The sequence below is a fragment of the Canis lupus genome, chromosome 11, assembly GCF_003254725.2.
Source record: "Canis lupus dingo isolate Sandy chromosome 11, ASM325472v2, whole genome shotgun sequence".
In the NCBI taxonomy this organism is placed as follows: domain Eukaryota; kingdom Metazoa; phylum Chordata; class Mammalia; order Carnivora; family Canidae; genus Canis; species Canis lupus.
In genome coordinates this window covers 19358685-19379964 of record NC_064253.1, presented here as the reverse complement: position 1 = coordinate 19379964, position 21280 = coordinate 19358685, and the positions used below count along the sequence as shown (strand labels likewise).

Below are 21280 nucleotides of genomic sequence, written 5' to 3'. Positions count from 1 at the left end.
AGCAGTACTTCTATGAAGATTCTTGTATAATGGAATGGAATGGAAATGCTGGTAAAACTTAAAATCAGTTATATTAGATTTTGTCTATTTATTATATATATTACAAAAATACTATTCTCTAAGGAAGTTGAGCCAGTTTTTACTCACACTAGCTTTATATGAGAATGTCTACTGCTTTTGGTCATCACTTTTTTTTTTTTTTTACTTGTTTTCATTTTATAATGAAATTAGCTGCTATTTATAATGAAATTTAGCTGCTATTAATCTGAAACTCTGTTTTTACATTTCCATATAAAGAATAAAAATAAAACTTTAAACATATGGATTAACGTTATGCCATCTGGGTTCATGCCATGAAGCAATGTGTATTTTCATTATATTAAATATAGTCATATATTTTTGTTAGGTTAACCATTTTTAAAGTCATATGGGATGACTATATTGTATACGCTTGCTGCAACTTTTATTTTTACTTTTCAATCTACAATATCATTGCTGTATGAGTTTTTAGTCTTAAACGATGGTATTTAATAAAAAGTACTTCTATATATAGTCTTTAGAAATTATACAACTTAGGGTTTTATAATACAAGTTTTTTTTTTCTAGCAATTTATGTGGAATATTTATTAGAGTAACTAATGGACCTTTATTTTTCTTTAAAGTTGGCCTTTGTCAGAGTTTGATCCAAGCCAAATTCGACTGATTGTATATCAAGACTGTGAAAGACGAGGGAGAAATGTCTTGTTTGACTCCAGTGTTAAGAGAAAAAGTGAGGACATATCAGTATCGGTGAGCATCATTATTGATTTGGTTGAAATTTAATGTCAAATATTTTAATTTGAGAAAGAATGAATAGATTTGAATTATAGCACTTTTGTTTGTCAGTACGAAACATCTTTATCATGTTTTTAATATTTAGAGCCTTGATTTTGAAAAAATTTAAAGGAAAAAACATTTGCTTTATATATTATCATTCTAGCACCAGAGAGCATTTTGTTTTCATGTTTATTTTCCTACATAATTGTATTATGAGATATGACTAGAGTTCTAGAGATCCTTATGGAGGATATAGTCCAAACCTCTCATCTTACAGTTGTGAGAAATGTGACTAGTTAGAGAGATGAAATTATTTGTGTGAAAGGGGCAAAGCAAGTTAAATCTCTTAGTCCTTCTGCTTTACAGTGTACAAAGAGCATCTATTTTGTTAACTTCCAGTGTTATATTTTGACTAGTTTATTAATAGTGCATGGTCATTCGCTTGGTTGTCCAAGTTAATGTTAACCTTAAAATAAACATGCCAGTTATTTTACCAGCCAAAGATGGGTTTATCTGGGAATAAAAAAGAATTGCAATTGGGGACAAACAAGCTTGGCAAAACCATAAACTAGTCTGAGAAACAAAGGAGAGGCATGCTTTTTTAAGGAGAAAAAGAGTAAGTTGAGTAGGTTGTTAGGAACTAAAAATCCAAGGGTAAACTTGAAGTGTCATGGCTTCTCATTGGTGGAGCTGCTGAGGGTGGGTATGAACTGAGAGAGATGAAAAAAGTGTTCTTCAGCTGGAGTGGTAGAGTGGTATCCACATGTCTGTGTAAGGTGAATCTGTTTCTTCCTGTTGGGTCTACAGTTAGTTAAGAGTGGTGGGGCATGAGAGCTACCCTTGCAGAATCTCCTGACTCCATTTTAGAGAGGTTTCCCATTACTAACTTTCACAAAAACCTAAGTGATGGTCATTACCTTTGCTTCTGCTACTGTTATTATATTTTCTGGCATAAAAACTCATTCCTTTATCTCTAATCTGGAAACAGAAGCTTGGAATCATGTTTTCTTCCTTTCAGTAAATTAATAATTTTCAATAACATTTGGTGAACAATTGAAAACACAGTACTTTAGGAAAGCTTTTCCTGCCAATAGAATTGTCTGTTGAAGGAAACATATATTTATTTTTTGAGCTTGAAGAGTTTGTATTTGAGATTTTGTGTTCTTAAATAGTTTTGATATTGGGCATAATCTGTTGTTTTATTTCTAATTGCATCCTCAGCATCCACTATGGTGGTATATAATAGGTACTTGACTAATTTTTGAGTTAATTTGATTGCCAAGTTTTACAGTATCCCTTCTAATTACGAATACATTTCTCAGTTTTCTGGAGATGGGGCTCTGTTTAGATTTCTTATCCATTTTTTGGATACTTTTTTCAATCTGGTTAGGAAGAAGCACTGCAGGATGTTCTTAAAGTGTTTGTACAAATAACTAAGTATCTACAAGTACTAGGCCCTTGGAAATGTAACCATCTGTGTCCTTCTGTTGCCTACAATAAGATCCCCTTTTTAAAGGAGTTAAATGTTGAACAAAAAAGTACACAAATAAATAATACCAAGTTACGATTAAAGGCTGTCAATGAAACACAAAAATGTGGGACACTTTGGTGGCTCAGTGGTTGAATGACTCAGGGCATGAGGGGATTAAGTCTCACATCAGGCTCCCTGTGGGGAACCTGCTTCTCCCTCCCTCATGTCTCTGCCTCTCTCTCTCTGTCTCTCATGAATAAATAAAATCTTAAAAAAAAACAATTCTGTGGTGAATTACGTGAATGCTTTGCTTTTGTGTTAGAAATTAAAGTACTTTGTGTGCCTAATACTGTCCTATAATACCAAAATGAAACTATATTGGTCACTGTATAGCTTTTCAGAACATGTATGTACCAGCTCTATTATATTTAATGAAAAATAACTGTTTAACTATAAAACCTGATTAAGGATAGCCCTTGTGGCTCAGCGGTTTAACGCCACCTTCAATCCAGGGCCTGATTCTGGAGACCTGGGATCGAGTCCCGCATCCGGCTTCCTGCATGGAGCCTGCTTCTCCTTCTGCCTGTGTCTCTGCCTCTCTCTCTCTCTGTGTCTCTCATGAATAAATACATAAAATCTTTAAAAAAAAAAAAATAAAACCTGATTAAAGTGAATACATTCAATGATTTTAATAAAATAACTTCCCTTGTTTGTAAAAATATATTTTTATTTTTTTACATTTAGTCCTCAGAGCTTACTCATTTTATAGCTGAACTGTAAAAATTATTGAGATGTTGTTTCTTTAAACATGGATGTAGCCAGATGTATTCTCTGTGATTTTATCACATGATACTATCCTTATCCTGGACATTGTTTTTGTTTTAATGATAATGTAATTCTATTTCATGGGTTCCTGGTGAAGTTATATGATCATTCACATACTTCAGCCTTCATATATTACATACAAGTATAAATTTGAACATCAGTAAATTCAAATAACTTTGGAAAGGTGAATACAAAGTATAATATGTGAGTTTTATACACTATGAAACATTGAACAAGTGCTAATAGTTGAATCTTAATTATGATACCCAATTTGGAACATTGGATTTCAGGTAATTGGAGCTGCATAAAAGTTAATATATGGAAATCAGTAAGCTCAATATATACTTAAAGCTTTCAACTAGACGATATGAAGAAAGCTAAGACTTTATTTAAAATAGCAATTTGAAAAAGTGCTTATATATAATGTTTAAAAGAACTATGTTTCCAGAACTTTAAAAGTCACCAAAAGTACATGAAATCTTTTTTTCCCCCAAAAGCACATAAAATCTTAATCGAGCAAAAGGAGAGTCAAAATATTTTCTTGGATAATACTGTCCTAAAGTTGTTCATTCTAAGTTGCTTTATAGAATAATGCAATCCCAATAAAAAATGACACTCATTATTTTGTTTTTGGTTTAAAAACAGTGTGTGGAAGTAGATAGCCGAACTTGAAGTTCAAATGGAAAAAAATGAGAAATCACTGGTTGGAAAACTGAAAGAGGACAATGAGGTCCTATCAGAGTTGCTAAAATACTGTAAAGTTTCAGTAATTAAAACTGTGTTATTGACACATAAATAGATAAAAATGATTAACAAGAGTAAAATAAGGAATCAGAAATAGATCCATGTACACACAGGAATTTAGTGTATGCTAAAGACATCATCTTAAATCAATAAAGATTAATAAAATGGTACTGAGACAACTATTTAAAGATAAATCTGGATTTATATATCAAGTATATTTGACATAATAATGTAGAAAGTAAAGCTACATTACCCAAGAAACATGAATGAGTTCCTATATATATTTGTGGAGAAGACGTTTCTAGCTATGATTTAAAATCTAGGAGCCATAAAGTAAAAGACTTTTAAATTTGACAACCAAACCAAACAAATCTCTAATAAACTCTTGTGGTAAACAAAACAAAACAAAATAAAGAAACAAACACCACCATCATAAAGTTCTTAGGAGTCAAGTTAGGAGAACCAGTTAGGAAATTGGGTGAAGGATGAGAACACTCACATTCACATTCAGAAGGCCATTACACATTTAATAGGATTCATGTTCTCATTCCTAATAAAGGGAATGAAAATTAAAACTATACTGAGATTTTATTCTTTCCTTTTAGATTGGAAAAAACTCAAATGTTTAATGATAATACTTTGCTATTAAACTGAGTGAAATGGTAGTCTCCATGGGGGTTAATCTGGCAGTGACTACCAAAATTATATATATTTTTGTGTTTTTTGTTTGTTCTATTTATATCTGATTGACTCCCTACTACACATAAAGGATTTAAATTGCCTTACAAAATCTTTAAAATACAAGAGTAAATCTTAAATAGGTAAGGAAAATAAGTTGAAGAGTCCTTATGATGAAGTTTATTAATTTTGGAGGTTTTTTCCTTTTTTTTTTTTTTTTTAAAGATTTGTTTTTTTATTTTAGAGAGAGAGAGCAAGAGAGTGCAAGAGAGTGCTGGTGGGGGGAAGTGCAGAGGGAGAGGAAGAGACGATCCCAAGCCCACTCACCACTGAGTGGGGCTTGGTCTCACACTCTGAAAGATTACAACCTGAGTTGAAACCAAGAGTCAGATGCTTAACTGACTGAGCCACCCAGGCTCCCCTTATTGTTTTTATATTATCATCATAACATCAGGTAATTAATGTTCATAGTAGGTAAAACTCAGTGATTCAATCAGGATGAAGAAACAGTTCCTAAAATAGTAATTTCTTGTATGAAGATAAGGTATTGCACAATAGTAGCAACTTTTCCCCCCAGCTTTATTGAAGTACAGTAGACATATAACATTGTGTAAATTTAAGGTATACAATATAGTTATTTTATCTATGTATATATGGAAAAAGGATTACCACAATATAGTGATCACATCTATCAAGTCACAAAGTCATAATTTTTCTGTATGTTTTTGATGAGAATTTTTATTTTATTTATTTATTTTTAAAGATTTATTTATTTGTTTTTAGAGAGAGAGAGAGATGCTTAGAGAGCCAGGGGTGGAAAGAGGCAGAGGGAGAGGAAAAGAATCTCTAGCAGACTGCCCACTGAGCAAGGAGCCCGATTCAGGGCTTGATCCCACAACTCTTAGGTCATGACTTGAGCCAAAATCAAGAGTCCAGTGCTTAGCCAGCTAAGCCACCCAGGCACCCCTATTATGAGAACATTTAAAATCTACTCTCTTGGCAACTTTGATGCTGTTAACTGTAGTCACCATGCTGTGCATTACATCCTCAGAACTTACTCATCCTATAGATGGAAGCTTGTACAAAGTTCCAGCTTGGAATCTCTGCATACTGTGGTAAGAATAATACCTACCTCAAAGGATTTTTTTGCAGGAAAATAAGGCAGGGTGTGTAAGACCCCAAACAGCATCAGGCAAATTGTAGGTTCTTAGGCAATATCATCGCCTTTCTTATTTAGTGCTGTTCACAGAAGAATAGAGCTAACTAAAATTCACATCATGAGAATGAACAGGATTTTAGACTTGGAAGAAATCCTACTGATGGTTCCATCCAGTGAATCTTGTATGTGTGACATTGGCCTGGAGCACTTGTTAAAAATATGATTTTGGGTCCTCATCCCCAGAGAGTCTTTCAGTATAGTTAACATATGGTGTCGTATTAGTTTCAAGTGTACAAAATAGTTATTCACCAATTCTCTACATTACTCAGTCCTCATCATGATAAATATATTTTTAATCCCCTTCATTTATTTCACCCGTTCCCCTGACCTCCCTTCTGGTGATAGTGTGCTCTATAGTTTAGACTCTGCTTTTTGATTTGTCTGTTTTTTTTTTTCTTTACTCATTAGTTTTTTTCTTAAGTTCCACATATGAGTGAAATCATATGGTATTTGTCTCTGACTTATTTCACTTAGCATTATACTCTGTAGCTCCAGTGTTGCAAGATTTCATTCTTTTTTATGGCTCAGTAATATTGCATTAGCTGTGTGTGTGTGTGTGTGTGTGTGTGTGTGTGTGTGTGTGTATTCTCCTCACATCTTCTTTATCAATTCACCTATCAGTTGTCCATTGGATACTGGGCTGCTTCCATAATTTGGCTATTATAAATAATGCTGCAGTAAACATAGGGGTACATACATCTTTTTGAGTTACTATTTTGTATTTTTTGATTAAAAAATGGTGGTGGTGGAGTTACTGGATCATATTAATTCTATTTTTAATTTTTTGGGGAACCTCCATACTCTTCCACCATGGATGTACTAGTTGACATTCCCACCAACAGTGCACAAGGTTCCCTTTCTTGACATCTTTGCCAACAGTTGTTTTTTGGTGTTTTTGATTTTAGCCATTTCGACATGTGTGAAAGATATCTCAATATGCTTTTAATTTGCATTTCCCTGATGATTAGCAACGTGGAACATCTTTTCATGTCTTTTAGCCATCTGTATCTCTTCTCTGGAGAACTGTCTTTTCATGTATTCTGCTGATTTTTAACTGAATTATTTGTGCTTTTTGTGTGTGTGTGTTGAGCTGTATATGTTCTTTGTATATTTTGAATACTAGCCCTTTGTCAATTGCATCATTGGCAAGTATCTTCTCCCATTCAATAGGCTGGTTTTAAATTTTAATTGTTTCCTTTGCTGTGCAGATTTTTAGTTTGATATAATCACAGTACTTTATTTTTGCTTTTTTTTATCCCTTTGCCTTAGGAGACATATCTAGGAAAATGTTGCTACGGTTCATGTCAGAGAGATTTACTGCCTAAACTCTCTTCTAGGATTTTTATGATTTCAAGTCTTATATTGGTATCTTTAATCCATTTTGAGTTTATTTTTGTGTATTGTATAAGAAAGTGGTCTAGTTTTATTCTTTTGCCTATAGCTGTCCAATTTTCCCAACACTATTTGTTGAAGAGACTTTTTCCCATTGTTTATTTTTGCATCCTTTGTTGAAGATTAAACAACCGTATCATTGTGAGCTTATTTCTGGCCTCTCTGTTCTGTTCCATTGATCTATGTGTCTGTTTTTGTGCCAGTACCATACTGTTTTGAATATTAAAGTTTTGGAGTGGATGTTAAAATCTGAGATTGTGATACCTTCAGTTTTGTGTTTCTTTTTCAAGATTGCTTTGGAAATTTGGGGTCTTTGGGGTTCCATACAAATTTTAGGATTGTTTGTTCTAGTTCTGTGAAAAATACTGTTGATATTTTGATAGGGATTGTATTAAATCTGTAGATTGCTTTGGGTAGTATGGATCTTTTAACAATATTTGTTCTTACAATCCGTGAGCACAGAATATCTTTCCATTTGTTTGTGTCCTCTTCGATATCTTTAATCATTGTGTCAGTTTTCACAGGTCTTTTACCTCCTTGGTGAAGTTTATTCTTAGGTATTTTATCCTTTTTGGTGTAATTGTAAATGGGATTTTTTCTTTTGGTTGCTTTATTATTAGTGTATAGAGATACAGTGAATTTCTGTATATTGATTTTGTGTCCTGCAGCTTTACTGAATTCGATTATCAGTGCTAGTAGTTTTTTTTTTGCGAGGCTTTAGGGTTTTCTATATATATAGTATCATGTCACCTGCAGTTACTGAAAGTTTTATTTCTTCCTTATCAGTTTGGATACTGTTCATTTCTTTTTGTTGTCTGCTGTGGCTAGGACTTCCAGTGTGTTGAATAATAGTGGTGAGAGTGGACATCCTTGTCTTGTTCCTGATCTTAGGGAAAAAGCTCTCAGGTTTTTACCATTGAGCGTGCTGTTAGTTGTGGATTTTTCATATATAGCTTTTATTATGTTGGGCTATGTTTCCGTTAAATCTACCTTGTTGAGGGTTTTTATCATTAATCGATATTGTACTTTGTCAAATGCTTTTTCTGCATCTCTTGAAATCATCATAGGGTTTTAATCCTTTCTCTTGCTAATGTGATATGTCGTGTTGGTTGATTTGTGAATATTAAACCACCTTTGCAACCCAGTTGATTGTGGTGAATAACCTTTTTACTGTATTGTTGAATTTGGTTTGCTAGTATTTAATTGAGAATTTCTGCGTCTATGTTCATCAGGAATGTTGGCCAGTTATTTTCTCCTTTTTAGTGGTGTCTTTATGTAGCCTTGGTATCAGGGTAATGCTGGCCTCATAAATGAATCTGGAAACTTTCCTTCCTCTTATTTTTTGTAATAGTTTAAGAATAGATATTAACTCTTCTATAAATATTTGGTGGAATTCTTCTTTGAAGTCATCTGGCCCTGGACTTTTGTTTATTTGGAGATTTTTGAATACTGATTCAATTTTGTTGCTCGTATTGGTCTATTCAAATTTTCTATTTCTTTCAGATTCAGTTTTGGGAGATTATATGTACCTATGGATTTTTCCATTTCTTCTAAGGTGTCTAGTTTTTGTTGGTATGTTATTTTTCATAAACTCTTATAATTGTTTATATTTCTGTCATGTTGGTCATTTCTCTTTTTTCTTTTTTCAAACTTCAAATATAGAATATTTATTTATTTATTTATTTATTTTTTAATTTATTTTTTATTGGTGTTCAATTTACCAACATACAATAACCCCCAGTGCCCGTCACCCATTCACTCCCACCCCCCGCCCTCCTCCCCTTCTACCACCCCTAGTTCGTTTCCCAGAGTTAGCAGTCTTTATGTTCTGTCTCCCTTTCTGATATTTCCCACACATTTCTTCTCCCTTCCCTTCTTTTCCCTTTCACTATTATTTATATTCCCCAAATGAATGAGAACATAAAATGTTTGTCCTTCTCTGACTGACTTACTTCACTCAGCATAATACCCTCCAGTTCCATCCACGTTGAAGCAAATGGTGGGTATTTGTCATTTCCTATAGCTGAGTAATATTCCATTGTATACATAAACCACATCTTCTTTATCCACTCATCTTTCGATGGACACCGAGGCTCCTTCCACAGTTTGGCTATTGTGGACATTGCTGCTAGAAACATCAGGGTGCAGGTGTCCCGGCGTTTCATTGCATCTGTATCTTTGGGGTAAATCCCCAACAGTGCAATTGCTGGGTCGTAGGGCAGGTCTATTTTTAACTCTTTGAGGAACCTCCACACAGTTTTCCAGAGTGGCTGCACCAGTTCACATTCCCACCAACAGTGTAAGAGGGTTCCCTTTTCTCCGCATCCTCTCCAACATTTGTGGTTTCCTGCCTTGTTAATTTGCCCCATTCTCACTGGTGTGAGGTGGTATCTCATTGTGGTTTTGATTTGTATTTCCCTGATGGCAAGTTATGCAGAGCATTTTCTCATGTGCGTGTTGGCCATGTCTATGTCTTCCTCTGTGAGATTTCTCTTCATGTCTTTTGCCCATTTCATGATGGGATTGTTTGTTTCTTTGGTGTTGAGTTTAAGAAGTTCTTTATAGATCTTGGAAACTAGCCCTTTATCTGATATGTCATTTGCAAATATCTTCTCCCATTCTGTAGGTTGTCTTTGAGTTTTGTTGACTGTATCCTTTGCTGTGCAAAAGCTTCTTATCTTGATGAAGTCCCAATAGTTCATTTTTGCTTTTGTTTCTTTTGCCTTCGTGGATGTATCTTGCAAGAAGTTTCTGTGACCGAGTTCAAAAAGGGTGTTGCCTGTGTTCTCCTCTAGGATTTTGATGGACTCTTGTCTCACATTTAGATCTTTCATCCATTTTGAGTTTATCTTTGTGTATGGTGAAAGAGAGTGGTCTAGTTTCATTCTTCTGCATGTGGATATCCAATTTTCCCAGCCCCATTTATTGAAGAGACTGTCTTTCTTCCAATGGATAGTCTTTCCTCCTTTATTGAATATTAGTTGACCATAAAGTTCAGGGTCCACTTCTGGGTTCTCTATTCTGTTCCATTGATCTATGTGTCTGTTTTTGTGCCAGTACCACACTGTCTTGATGACCACAGCTTTGTAGTACAACCTGAAATCTGGCATTGTGATGCCCCCAGATATGGTTTTCTTTTTTAAAATTCCCCTGGCTATTCGGGTCTTTTCTGATTCCACACAAATCTTAAAATAATTTGTTCTAACTTGCTGAAGAAAGTCCATGGTATTTTGATAGGGATTGCATTAAACGTGTAAATTGCCCTGGGTAACATTGACATTTTCACAATATTAATTCTGCCAATCCATGAGCATGGAATATTTTTCCATCTCTCTGTGTCTTCCTCAATTTCTTTCAGAAGTGTTCTATAGTTTTGAGGGTATAGATCCTTTACCTCTTTGGTTAGGTTTATTCCTAGGTATCTTATGCTTTTGGGTGCAATTGTAAATGGGATTGACTCCTTAATTTCTCTTTCTTCAGTCTCATTGTTAGTGTATAGAAATGCCACTGACTTCTGGGCATTGATTTTGTATCCTGCCATGCTACCAAATTGCTGTATGAGTTCTAGCAATCTTGGGGTGGAGTCTTTTGGGTTTTCTAAGTAGAGTATCATGTCATTGGCGAAGAGGGAGAGTTTGACTTCTTCTTTGCCATTTTGAATGCCTTTAATGTCTTTTTGTTGTCTGATTGCTGAGGCTAGGACTTCCAGTACTATGTTGAATAGTAGTGGTGAGAGTGGACATCCCTGTCTTGTTCCTGATCTTAGGGGAAAGGCTCCCAGTGCTTCCCCATTGAGAATGATATTTGCTGTGGGCTTTTTGTAGATGGCTTTTAAGATGTTGAGGAATGTTCCCTCTATCCCTACACTCTGAAGAGTTTTGATCAGGAATGGATGCTGTATTTTGTCAAATGCTTTCTCTGCATCTAATGAGAGGATTATATGGTTCTTGATTTTTCTCTTGCTGATATGATGAATCACATTGATTGTTTTACGGGTGTTGACATTTTTCTTTTTTTATTTATGGTTTTGTTTGAGTTCTCTCTCTGTCTTTGATGAGTTTGGCCAAGGGTTATCAATTTCTTGATTTTTTTTCAAATAAGCAGCTCATGGTTTCATTGACGTGTTCTGTTGTTTTTTCAATTTCTATTTCGTTTATTCTCTGATCTTTTTTATTTCCTTTCTTTTACTGGTTTCTTCGAGCTCTTTTTAGATATTAGGTTCGATTGTTTATTTGAGATTTTTCTACTTGTGGTAGGCCCATATTCTTATAAACTTCCTTCCTTCTTAGAACCTCTTCTGCTGCATCCCAAAGGTTTAGACCATTGTGTTTTCATTTTCATTTGTCTCCATGTATTTTTCATTTTCTCTTTGATTTTTCAGTTGATCCATTCATTGTTTAGTGACATGTTATTTAACCTCCATGTATTTGTGTTCTTTCCAGATTTTTTTTTTTTGTCATTGATTTCTAGTTTCATAGCGTTGTGATCTGAAAAGATGCATGGTAATGTCTCTCATCTTTTTGAATTTGTTGATACTTGTTTTGTCATCTAATGTACAATCTCTTTTGGAGAATGTTCCATGTACAGTTGAAAAGAATGTGTATTCTACTGTTTTAAGATGGAATATTCTAAATATATCTGTTACATTTCTCTGGTCCATTGTGTCATTCAAAGCCACTGTTTCCATGCTGATTTTCTGTCTGGTTGATCTGTCCATTGATGTAAGTGGGGCATTAAAGTCCCTTACTCTTATTGTATTACTGTGTTACTTTCCTTATATGCCTGTTATTAGCTGCTTTATGTATTTGGATGCTCCCATATTGGGTGCATACATATTTATAATTATTATATCTTTTTGTTAGATTCTCTTTTTTATTATATAGTGTCCTTCTTTGTCTCTTGTTACAGTGTTTGCTTTAACATCTATTTTGTCTGATATTAAGTATTGCTATACCAGGGGACAGGGGATACTGGCCTTCTCTAGTTGATTTTGTTGGGGTTCTCTGTGCCTCCTAGATCTGGATTTCCATTTCCTTCCCTAGATTTGGGGATTTTTCAGCTATTATTTCTTCAAATTTTCTACATCTTTTTCTCTTTCTTCTCCTTCTGGGATCCCTATAATGTAAATGTTATTATGCTTGATGGTATTTCTGAGTTCCCTCAGTTTATTTTAATTTATAATTATTTTTTTTTCTCTCCTGTTCAGCTTAATTGCTTTCCATTATTCTGTCTTCCAGGTCATCCATCTGTTTTTCCATTTCCTCTACTCTGTTCTTCCATCTGGTTTGTTTTTAATTTCAGTTATTGATTTCTTCATTTTTGATTGGTTCTTTTTATGTTTTTAGTCTCTTTGTCAAGAGTGTCACTAAGGTCCTCTATTCTTTTCTCAAGTTCAATGAGTATTTGTATAACCATTACTTGAAATTTTCTTTCAGGCATGTTACTTATCTCCATTATTTTAGGTGCCTTGCTGTGATTTTTTTTTTTCCTCTTCCTTCATTTGGCATATTTCTCTGTCTCTTCATTGTCTCTGTTTTTATGTGTTAGGAAAGTCAGCTATGTCTCCTGCTCTTGAAAGTAGTGGCCTTAATGAAGAAGAGGTCCTGGAGTATCCTGGAGTGCAATGTCCCTTGTTCACCAGAACCTGGAGCTTCAGGGATGTTTCCTATGTGCATTGCATGTACTCCATTGTTGTGGCTGAACCGCATTTGCCTTTAGTCCAGTTGTGTACTATGACTCTCTTTGCCTGTTGTTGGCAGAGTTTGGTTCCTGTGTTAGTGGGCCAACCTGGGGCTGCTATGTGCGTGATGAGTCAGACCAGCCATTTTCTGGAGATGTGGTAGCGTGGAACTGCAAAGGTGCTTTGCCTCTGCCATCGTCAGAAGCTAACGTCGGTGGATGGGGCCTGCAGTCAGACCGGATGTCTGCCCTCTGCCCACTGCTGGTACCTCAGTTGAACTGATGTGTATGGTTGTCTTAACCTCTCTCTTTGTAGGAATCACTTTGAAGTGATCCTGGCCCCTATTAAGGCCGCTTGCATATTGCCAGGTTTGTGCACCACTTTGGATGTGCTCTGGCCAAGGGAATATTGGAGGAGGCAGGTCTGCAGGAGAAAGCAAGGGCAGGTTTCCTGCTAGTAGCCAGGTTTGGATAGGTCTGTGGTGTGTGTGTGGGGATCTGAAACCAGGTCTGGTTGGAGAGGGGCATGTACGGAGGAGAACACAGGGGTGGGGTGCTGTCTTATGAGTTGCAGTTTGTTGGCCCTGGGCTATTTCCCCCAGGTGTCTGCATGTCTAAGCTGGGGGGCGAAGGGGGGCAGTGATGCTGGAATGGCGCCTGCCAGCTCCTTTGTTCCTGGAGAAGTCTTCCAGGGAATCCTTGCCCCTCCCACACATGCTCTGAGATTAGTAAACAACTCTCCCTCCCATCTACCCTAGGCATTTTTTAGACTGCTGTATCTCCATGTGTGTGGTGCTGTTTCTTTAAGAGCAGAGGCTCAGTTTCCTCTGCCCTTCACTCTCCCAGAGCTGAGCCTACTGAATTTTGAAGTTCTAGGTGTGAGGTTCCACTGACTATAGTAATCTGCGAGATTAGGTCACTGGTTTTTAAAAGCCAAATATTATGGAGACTTGTCTCCTGTGCGGGCTCCCTGTGCTTGGGGTGCCACACCTAAAGGTCTTTTTTTCTTATACCTCTTTGAGCCCACAGTGTCCCTCCTTCATGTGGACAGTCCTGTGGTCCATACTATATAAGTGCTGATTATTTATTTGAATTTCAGTTGTGGTATAGAATCATGAAATAACATATAGGAATCATGAAATAACATAGGAACATGAAATAACAGTTATGTACCCCCATATCTTCCCTCCTCCCATCCGCTTCCCCTTTCAGAAAATTTAGTCCTAAAACCATTTGGTAGGGCTGAACACTAATGTCAGTTGTTGGAGGTATGGTGGCCCAGAGCAGAGTATTGAGCTCAAGTAAGTTGAAGAGGGCATCTCCATAAGGTGCTACTTGATACAGGATTGGATAGGGAAGATACCCATCTTGGCTGTCTGAGCCAGAGGAAAATGTCCAAGCACGTGAGGGAGTGAATATGAAGAACTGGTTTCATATGAGGCACTTGATTAAATAAATATATAGAAAGGATAATGAGAGGCATGTTTTTTTGAATCTTAGAAAAGGGAGTTGTCAAAGGAACACAAAAGCCAGCTTGAAGGGGCTGTCACTGGCTTAATAGGGAAAACTCTAGCATAAAAACAAATAATGATAGCAACAGATTATAACCTGTTGAATGAAATAGGCAACCATGAGTTTATATAAACAAATTGAAATTTTGATGAGAAAAAGTATATATAAGGCATATAAACAGCATATGAATTTCACAATCCTCTCCCTAACCAAAATATTATTAATGACGAAGAAGAGTTTGTTTACAGTGATCACTAGATACTGATCACTAGTATCAAGAATATTATCATTAATGGGCATTGAGATCATATGTCACATGAAAAGTGGCTGTGTTGTGGTTGTGTTGAGAATGTCCTTGTTTGTAGGAACTACACATTTCAGGTATTGATATTTTAAGAGTTCATAGTACATCAGGTAGTCAACTTCCATTTGGTTCAGAAAAAAAATTTTAGAACAAAAGTTGCAAATTGTGATTATGTGTAAAAAAGTTAATAAAAATTATAATCCATTTATAGAAAGCCAGGTTTTTTTCAGTGATATTTATAGCTTATTTTTATGCATTATTAGAGTGTGTTGTTTTTGTGGGTTAAGTATGGCATCATTCCTTTAGGAATGAAAGTAAGATAAAGAAGGAAAACAGAGTCCTTTTTGTTCTACAGTGGTGCTCATAGAAGGCCTGTCTACCTGAAAGTTACTGATTGTGCCCTGTCCCCTCATAAGACCATATTTCACTGAAGTTGTTGCTGTTTGGATTCAGAAAAGCCTTGACTTCAGAATGGGAGAGAGAAAAGACACTGGACAGCTGGGGAGTTGGTAGGAGAGAAGAAGGGTGTGTGTGCGTGTGTATGTGTAGTAAGAACTTTTATGTACACTTTTATGGACATGTTTATGCTTTAGTCCTGAAACTGATGTATGTTTGTCCCTTTCCTTCCTATAGCAAATTGCTTCATGGTTCAGAGATGGATATACAGAATTCCCTCAGCCTGGAATATCTTTCTAGCCCTCCTACTTTTCTTTTCACCTTAACTCCTTTGCTTTTTTCTTTTTTTTGTAGTCCCAGCTTAGATGTCACTTCCTTGGTCTCCCTAGACTAAGTTCTCTCTTGAGTGGTTCAATTAAACATCATTGATCCTTAACCTCTTCATTTTTTTAATATGGGGATAATAATAATACTTCATTGAATTGTGAGAAGTAAAGGAGTAACTATATGTAAAATGGAATAGTACCTGAGTAAATAGTAAGTGCTATATGAGTTAGCTGTTGCTAGCATAATTGGACATATTTGAAATGTATATTTCATTATACATATTTGTCTAATTATTTGTTGAATGTCTCTTCCTCCCATAGAGATTGTTAGTTCCATGAGGAAAAAGACTATTTCATTCAACTCTGTTTCTTAGTTACTGATACACATAGTACTGATACACATAGTACCACGCTTTGTTAACTTACAAAATGGTGGTCTACAATAGGGGATAATTCAGGCCCACTGAGTTTGGGTTTTCCCCCCAGTTTTATGGAGAAATAATTGATATTGCTCCATAGGTTTTAAATGCACAGCCTTATGGTTTTATTTACATATACTGTGAAGTTATTATCACCATAGGTTCAGCTAACATTTATCTTCTCATATAAATAGAATAAAAAGAAAAGGAAAAAATTGTTTATGATGAAAACTGTTAGAATTTACTCTCTTTAACAACTTTCCTACGCTATCATATGGCATTGTTATCTATAGTTATTGTGTCGTACATTACTATCCTTTAGTACTTATTTATCTTATTACTGGATATTTGTACTCTTTATTTTTTTTTTTAAGATTTTATTTATTTACTCATGAGAGATACACAGAGAGAGAGAGAGAGAGAGAGAGAGAGAGGGGCAGAGACACAGGCAGAGGGAGAAAAGCAGGCTCCATGCAGGGAGCCTGATGTGGGACTAGATCCTGGGTCTCCAGGATCACGCCCTGGACTGAAGGCGGCGCTAAACCGCTGAGCCACCTGGGCTGCCCATATTTGTACCCTTTGACCATCTTTCTCCAATGCCCCTCCCCCTGCTCTCCACTTCTGGTAACCACAAGTCTGAACAATATTTGTTTCTCTCTGTCTGAGGTTTTGATTAGCATAATGCCTTCAGGGTCTGTCCATCCTGTTACAAATGGTAGGATTTCCTCATTTTTTTACAGCTGAATAATACTATGTGTGTATATATATATATATATCACAACTGTTTTATCCATTTATATGTTCAGATAAGAACTTAGGTTCTTTCTATGTCTTGACTATTGTAAATAATGCCATGAACATGGGGATGCAGATGTATTTTTCAATGAGTGTTTTTATTTCCTCTGAATGTGTATTCCCAGATATGGAATTACTGGATTGTAATGTAGTTCAAGTTTTAATTTTTGGAGGATCTTCCATGCCATTTTTCATAGTGCTGTACCAATTTACAATAGTGCACAAAGTATCCCTTTTCTCCACATCCATGCCAGTATTTGTTATCTCTTGATTTATTGATGATGACCATTCTAATAGGCATGAAGTGATATCTCATTGTGGTTTTAGTTTCCATTTCCCTAATTATTAGTAATACTGAGTGTCTTTCATGTAAACCCAGCTAGGTTTTGCCTTTTAGTATATTATAGAACCTACTAGTTCTTATAACCTTGGTGAAGTTACTTAACCTCTCTAGGCTTCAGGTTTCTTATCAGTTAAACTGGGTTATAATATCTACTATCCTGAGTTTTATAGAAAATCTGCTTAAAGGCCTATCATTTTGATGGTGATCATTAAGTGGAAATTTATTAAGTTGTGGCCACAAATATCAGTACTAAGAATATAAATATTTTTAATAAATCTCTAAATGAATTAATATAAATGGAAATATCTAGTAAGATTCCTGACTCCAAAGTAGGCATTGAGTTATTTCAGTAGGCATTCAGTAAGCATGTGCTAGTTCTAGACACTGTGTAGGGCACTTTATTTATTTATTTATATGTAAGTATGTAATGAGAATACACACACACACACATACATGTCCTTTAAGTGTCACAAATACTCTATACTCATTAGGTAGGGTTTTTGTCTCCATTAAATACATAAGCTTAGAGAGGTCAGGTAAATTCCTAGGAGCCAGGATTTAAATACGTGTCTATTTAGTTATAAAGTCCTTCTTTTTAGTTTATCATGCTGTCTCTTTACATTTTTGGTTAGAGATAATTTTGGAATTATCATGTGTTCTCTTTTACAATGCCATTGGTGATGGTGGCAAGTATAAAATTAATTGGTCTTCAAAAATTGTGATTTTAGTCAGATTACTACTACTGAAAACCTACCTGAGTTCTTTTTATGTGGAAGAGTGTATATACTCGTAACTGTGATAAAGCACCGGAATACTTTTAGGAGTATCAGAGTCTTTGGTGGATTGCATCTTTAATAATTGTGAGCAGTGGAAGCTTTAGAACCTTTTGGGGAATAAGAGGAAAGCAAGACTTTAAAGAAAAAGGAATAGAAATACATGATTCTTTCATACTACACTTTTGTACAACCTTCTGGTCCTAAACTCAGCTATTACTAAAAATTTAACTGTTCAATACATTAATACATTCTTATCTCAAAACAATAAACATATATTCATATATGTTAAGACACCCCACACACATTTAGTAAAATATGAAAGCTTCATTTGCATTTCTTCTCCCATCCCTACATCTCTCCATAGAAGTTTTTTTTCATAAAAATGTGTTAATGTTAACTTGTAATGAGTGTATTATTATATTTAAATGAATTAATGTTTTAAAGTTTCTCAGTTTTAATTTCTTATTTGGAAAAATATTGATATAATTCACACAGAGACCTGAATGTGGTTTGAGACCAAATAATTCCAAAACTGCTACAGTATATTAAGTCACTAGTAATGAATATTGTACGCCATAATAATCTAGAAAAACCATCACTTGATAATGTTGGTGAGAAGAGCACAATATAACATCCACAAGAATAGAAAACAGTCCTGGAGAAAATGCAGTAAAATGCACTCACTCTATCAAATCACTCTATTTTGAGTTATTTCATACTTGGCTTTTTCAAAAGTTTTTAATACTATAATTAAACTTATATATGATGAAAAGTGTATTAAAATATGAACGGGCATAATATCTCTATTTCAGAAACTCTGTAGTGATGCTCAAGTAAAAGTCTTTGGGAAATGCTGCCAACTGAAACCTGGAGGAGACAGTTCTTCCTCATTGGATAGTTCTATGACTTCATCTTCTGATGTAAAAGACCAGTGTCCTAAGTACCAAGTAAGATCATTGATGTCATTTATTTTTCATTCATTCACAAATATCTTTGAGTACCTACAGTGTGTTGTGTACTATCTTAGAGACTGAGGATACAACAGGAGCTAGTCTTTATCCTCCTGGGGAGGCAGGTAGTTAAACAAGTAAGTTGATACATTTTGATAAATCTTAGGAGAAGTTCAGAGAACTATAGCATAGATAGCAAGGAGAAATTTCTCCCTTTCCCAATTCAGATTTTTGGGGCTACCAGAATAATTAATTTTAGATAATTTTAAATTATTGAAATATGAATATAAACATAAAATAATACAATTTGGCTGTAGTGTGAAATTAAAGTATGATTGGAAGTATACACATGCAGAAATGGGCATTTATTTATATTTTTCAGAAGTAATGTGACCCTTCTTTTTAAAATACAAAATTAAACAAATTAGTACTTAATGGGAACTTCTGTATAAACTTGTTATATTTTATGTAAGATTGTTTTCAGACAATGTCATCTATATGAATTTATTTGTCTCATCCAGCTTGCATGAATGAATCACAAGTATTTTATATTTAGCAATACCAACATAGAATTCTGGGCCTTTAAATTATTTGTAATTAGGTAATTACGTTTGGATGGGAAGAGACCCTTCTATCATGTCAATGTGACAGTGTATGTGAAAGATCTCCAAAGTTTTTCAAAATCTAGATACTACTAGACTTTTCTCCTGTCTTCCCCGTTTCTCCTCCAGCTTAAGCATGATACTTTAGTAAATTCCTAATAGTGTTATGCTGTGTGACTTCATCATATTTATACCAGTTTGGATGTTTGCTGATTTGATGAATTGTGTAAACTTGTATTTCAATATGGTCCTGGAAATACGCTTTTTTTTTTTAGCAAGAGACATTGAATTATTATAGCATATAGTTCACTACACTTGATAAAATGTGATTTCGGATAGCTAGAACATGATCTTTGATTTATACAGATTATTACAGATTAATAGCATCCAGCAATAAGTAATTTTTAAAAATTGGCCTTTTATATAAGGGCCTTATAAGGCATAAAGGTAATAATAGCACTTTTTAAATGAGAACTTTTATTACAGATTATGTCACATTAAAATATATAACATGCTAGTGACATGATAATTATTTCATATGTATTAGAGCAGGCAAGGAGAATCTTTACTGGCAAACTATATGGTTTTATATAATTCAAATACCAATTTATTTTTACTGTATTTTGCTTCCTGAGAGCTTGTTTCTAGTTTTTGTAGTAAAATCTATAAATTCTGTGATACTTAAATTCATAATAATTTTGAAGATAGGCATTGATCTTTTTAAAAAAACAACAAACCTTCACACTTCATCGCTAAAAAAATTATTTGGCACTGTTTCTAAAATGTTGTTCTTAGTACCCAAACCTTTGTGTTTTGAAATAAAAATTTTATCTTAACCAGATACATGGATGAGTTCTTTCAGTAACTAGGTATATAAAAGGTGATTTTTGTCTTAAACACTAGCTTTGTGTCTTTATTAAAACAAAATAAAGACTACATGGCACCTTAAGAGAGAAAAAATAATATATAAATGAGTATATATAAAAACTAATACAAAATAGTTCTGTATAATGAAATAGATTGCTATTTGAAGATGCTTAAGAGAGATAACAAAGGTAAATGTAGGTTTTTTCTAGCCCAGGTGGGCAATAAATAAGCAGAAGAGTGGAAAAATCCCATAAAAATAAAAATAGTATGCAGATGTATTCCCTGGCCTCCCATGTAAAATGGAGGTCTTCATCACTTTATTGTTATCACCAGAACAGTCTTTTTTAAAGTATTTTTTTTAAACTCCTACTAATTTTTTTTTTATGATGGAATGGCTTAGTGAAATTCGCGAATAATACTCAATTACTGACTTCTATAGTTTAGGTCCTATTCCTCATCACTTATTGTATAACTGTGTAAATTAGGAATCGCTATTCCTAGGGATTATTTTGTTCTTGTGACAAGAAGTCTGAAAGGCCCTCTGAGTATGAGACATGGGCCTCGAGATGGCTTTAGAACCCAAGGCATCCTTATCTTTCTACTTAGCCAGAGTTAATGTGTAATCTCATTGACTGGGCTTTTGTTGAATGCATATAAACACATGAATTCTGAAAGCTGCTACTCCAACCATTAGTTTAACCCTTTGGATGTAGAAACCAACTGTCAATTCGTCTACAAGGGAGGCTATGAAATCCACTTTTTTATTGTTGTTGTTAGGTACATTGTTGCCCTGAAACATATGAGACCTCAAAAAATAAGGAATAAGATATATTGTGGGTAGTTAGTGTTATTGACCACAGTATCTAATTAGTAAGTAAATGTATGAGTTCAATTTCACCCTTTTTTCTGACTCCTAAATGATGACAAAGAGGAATGGAAAGGAATAACTTCTAATTGGATTTCTTTGAGAACAAGACATTCTAATGTTTTAAATAAGTCCTTATAAAAAATAGCAAAATAAATTACCGTGTTTGTAGATAGCTCTTTTGCACAGTAGGAGCGGTAAAAGCTGTACTGCATGTTCACTGAATTGAATTTCTTATTTTCTGTCCTGGAAAAACATTGCATATGTATGCACGAGATGTAGTTAACAGTCAGTGTTCATT

The 21280-nt window shown here is 34.7% G+C and overlaps 1 protein-coding gene across 7 annotated transcripts in view; it reads left to right on the top strand.

The window, feature by feature from the left end:
- FNIP1 (folliculin interacting protein 1) overlaps positions 1 to 21280 on the top strand; it is a 154778-nt gene that overhangs the window by 71105 nt on the left and 62393 nt on the right. For 5 of the 7 annotated variants that reach the window (XM_025432813.3, XM_025432812.3, XM_025432815.3 and 2 more), the window contains exons 2-3: positions 663 to 789; positions 18508 to 18642. In XM_025432813.3, the coding sequence (XP_025288598.1) occupies positions 663 to 789; positions 18508 to 18642 (262 nt within the window). Of the gene's footprint in view, positions 1 to 19; positions 52 to 662; positions 790 to 18507; positions 18643 to 21280 lie in introns of those variants that run through there. The other 2 variants (XM_025432814.3, XM_035696876.2) reach the window with 2 other exon arrangements.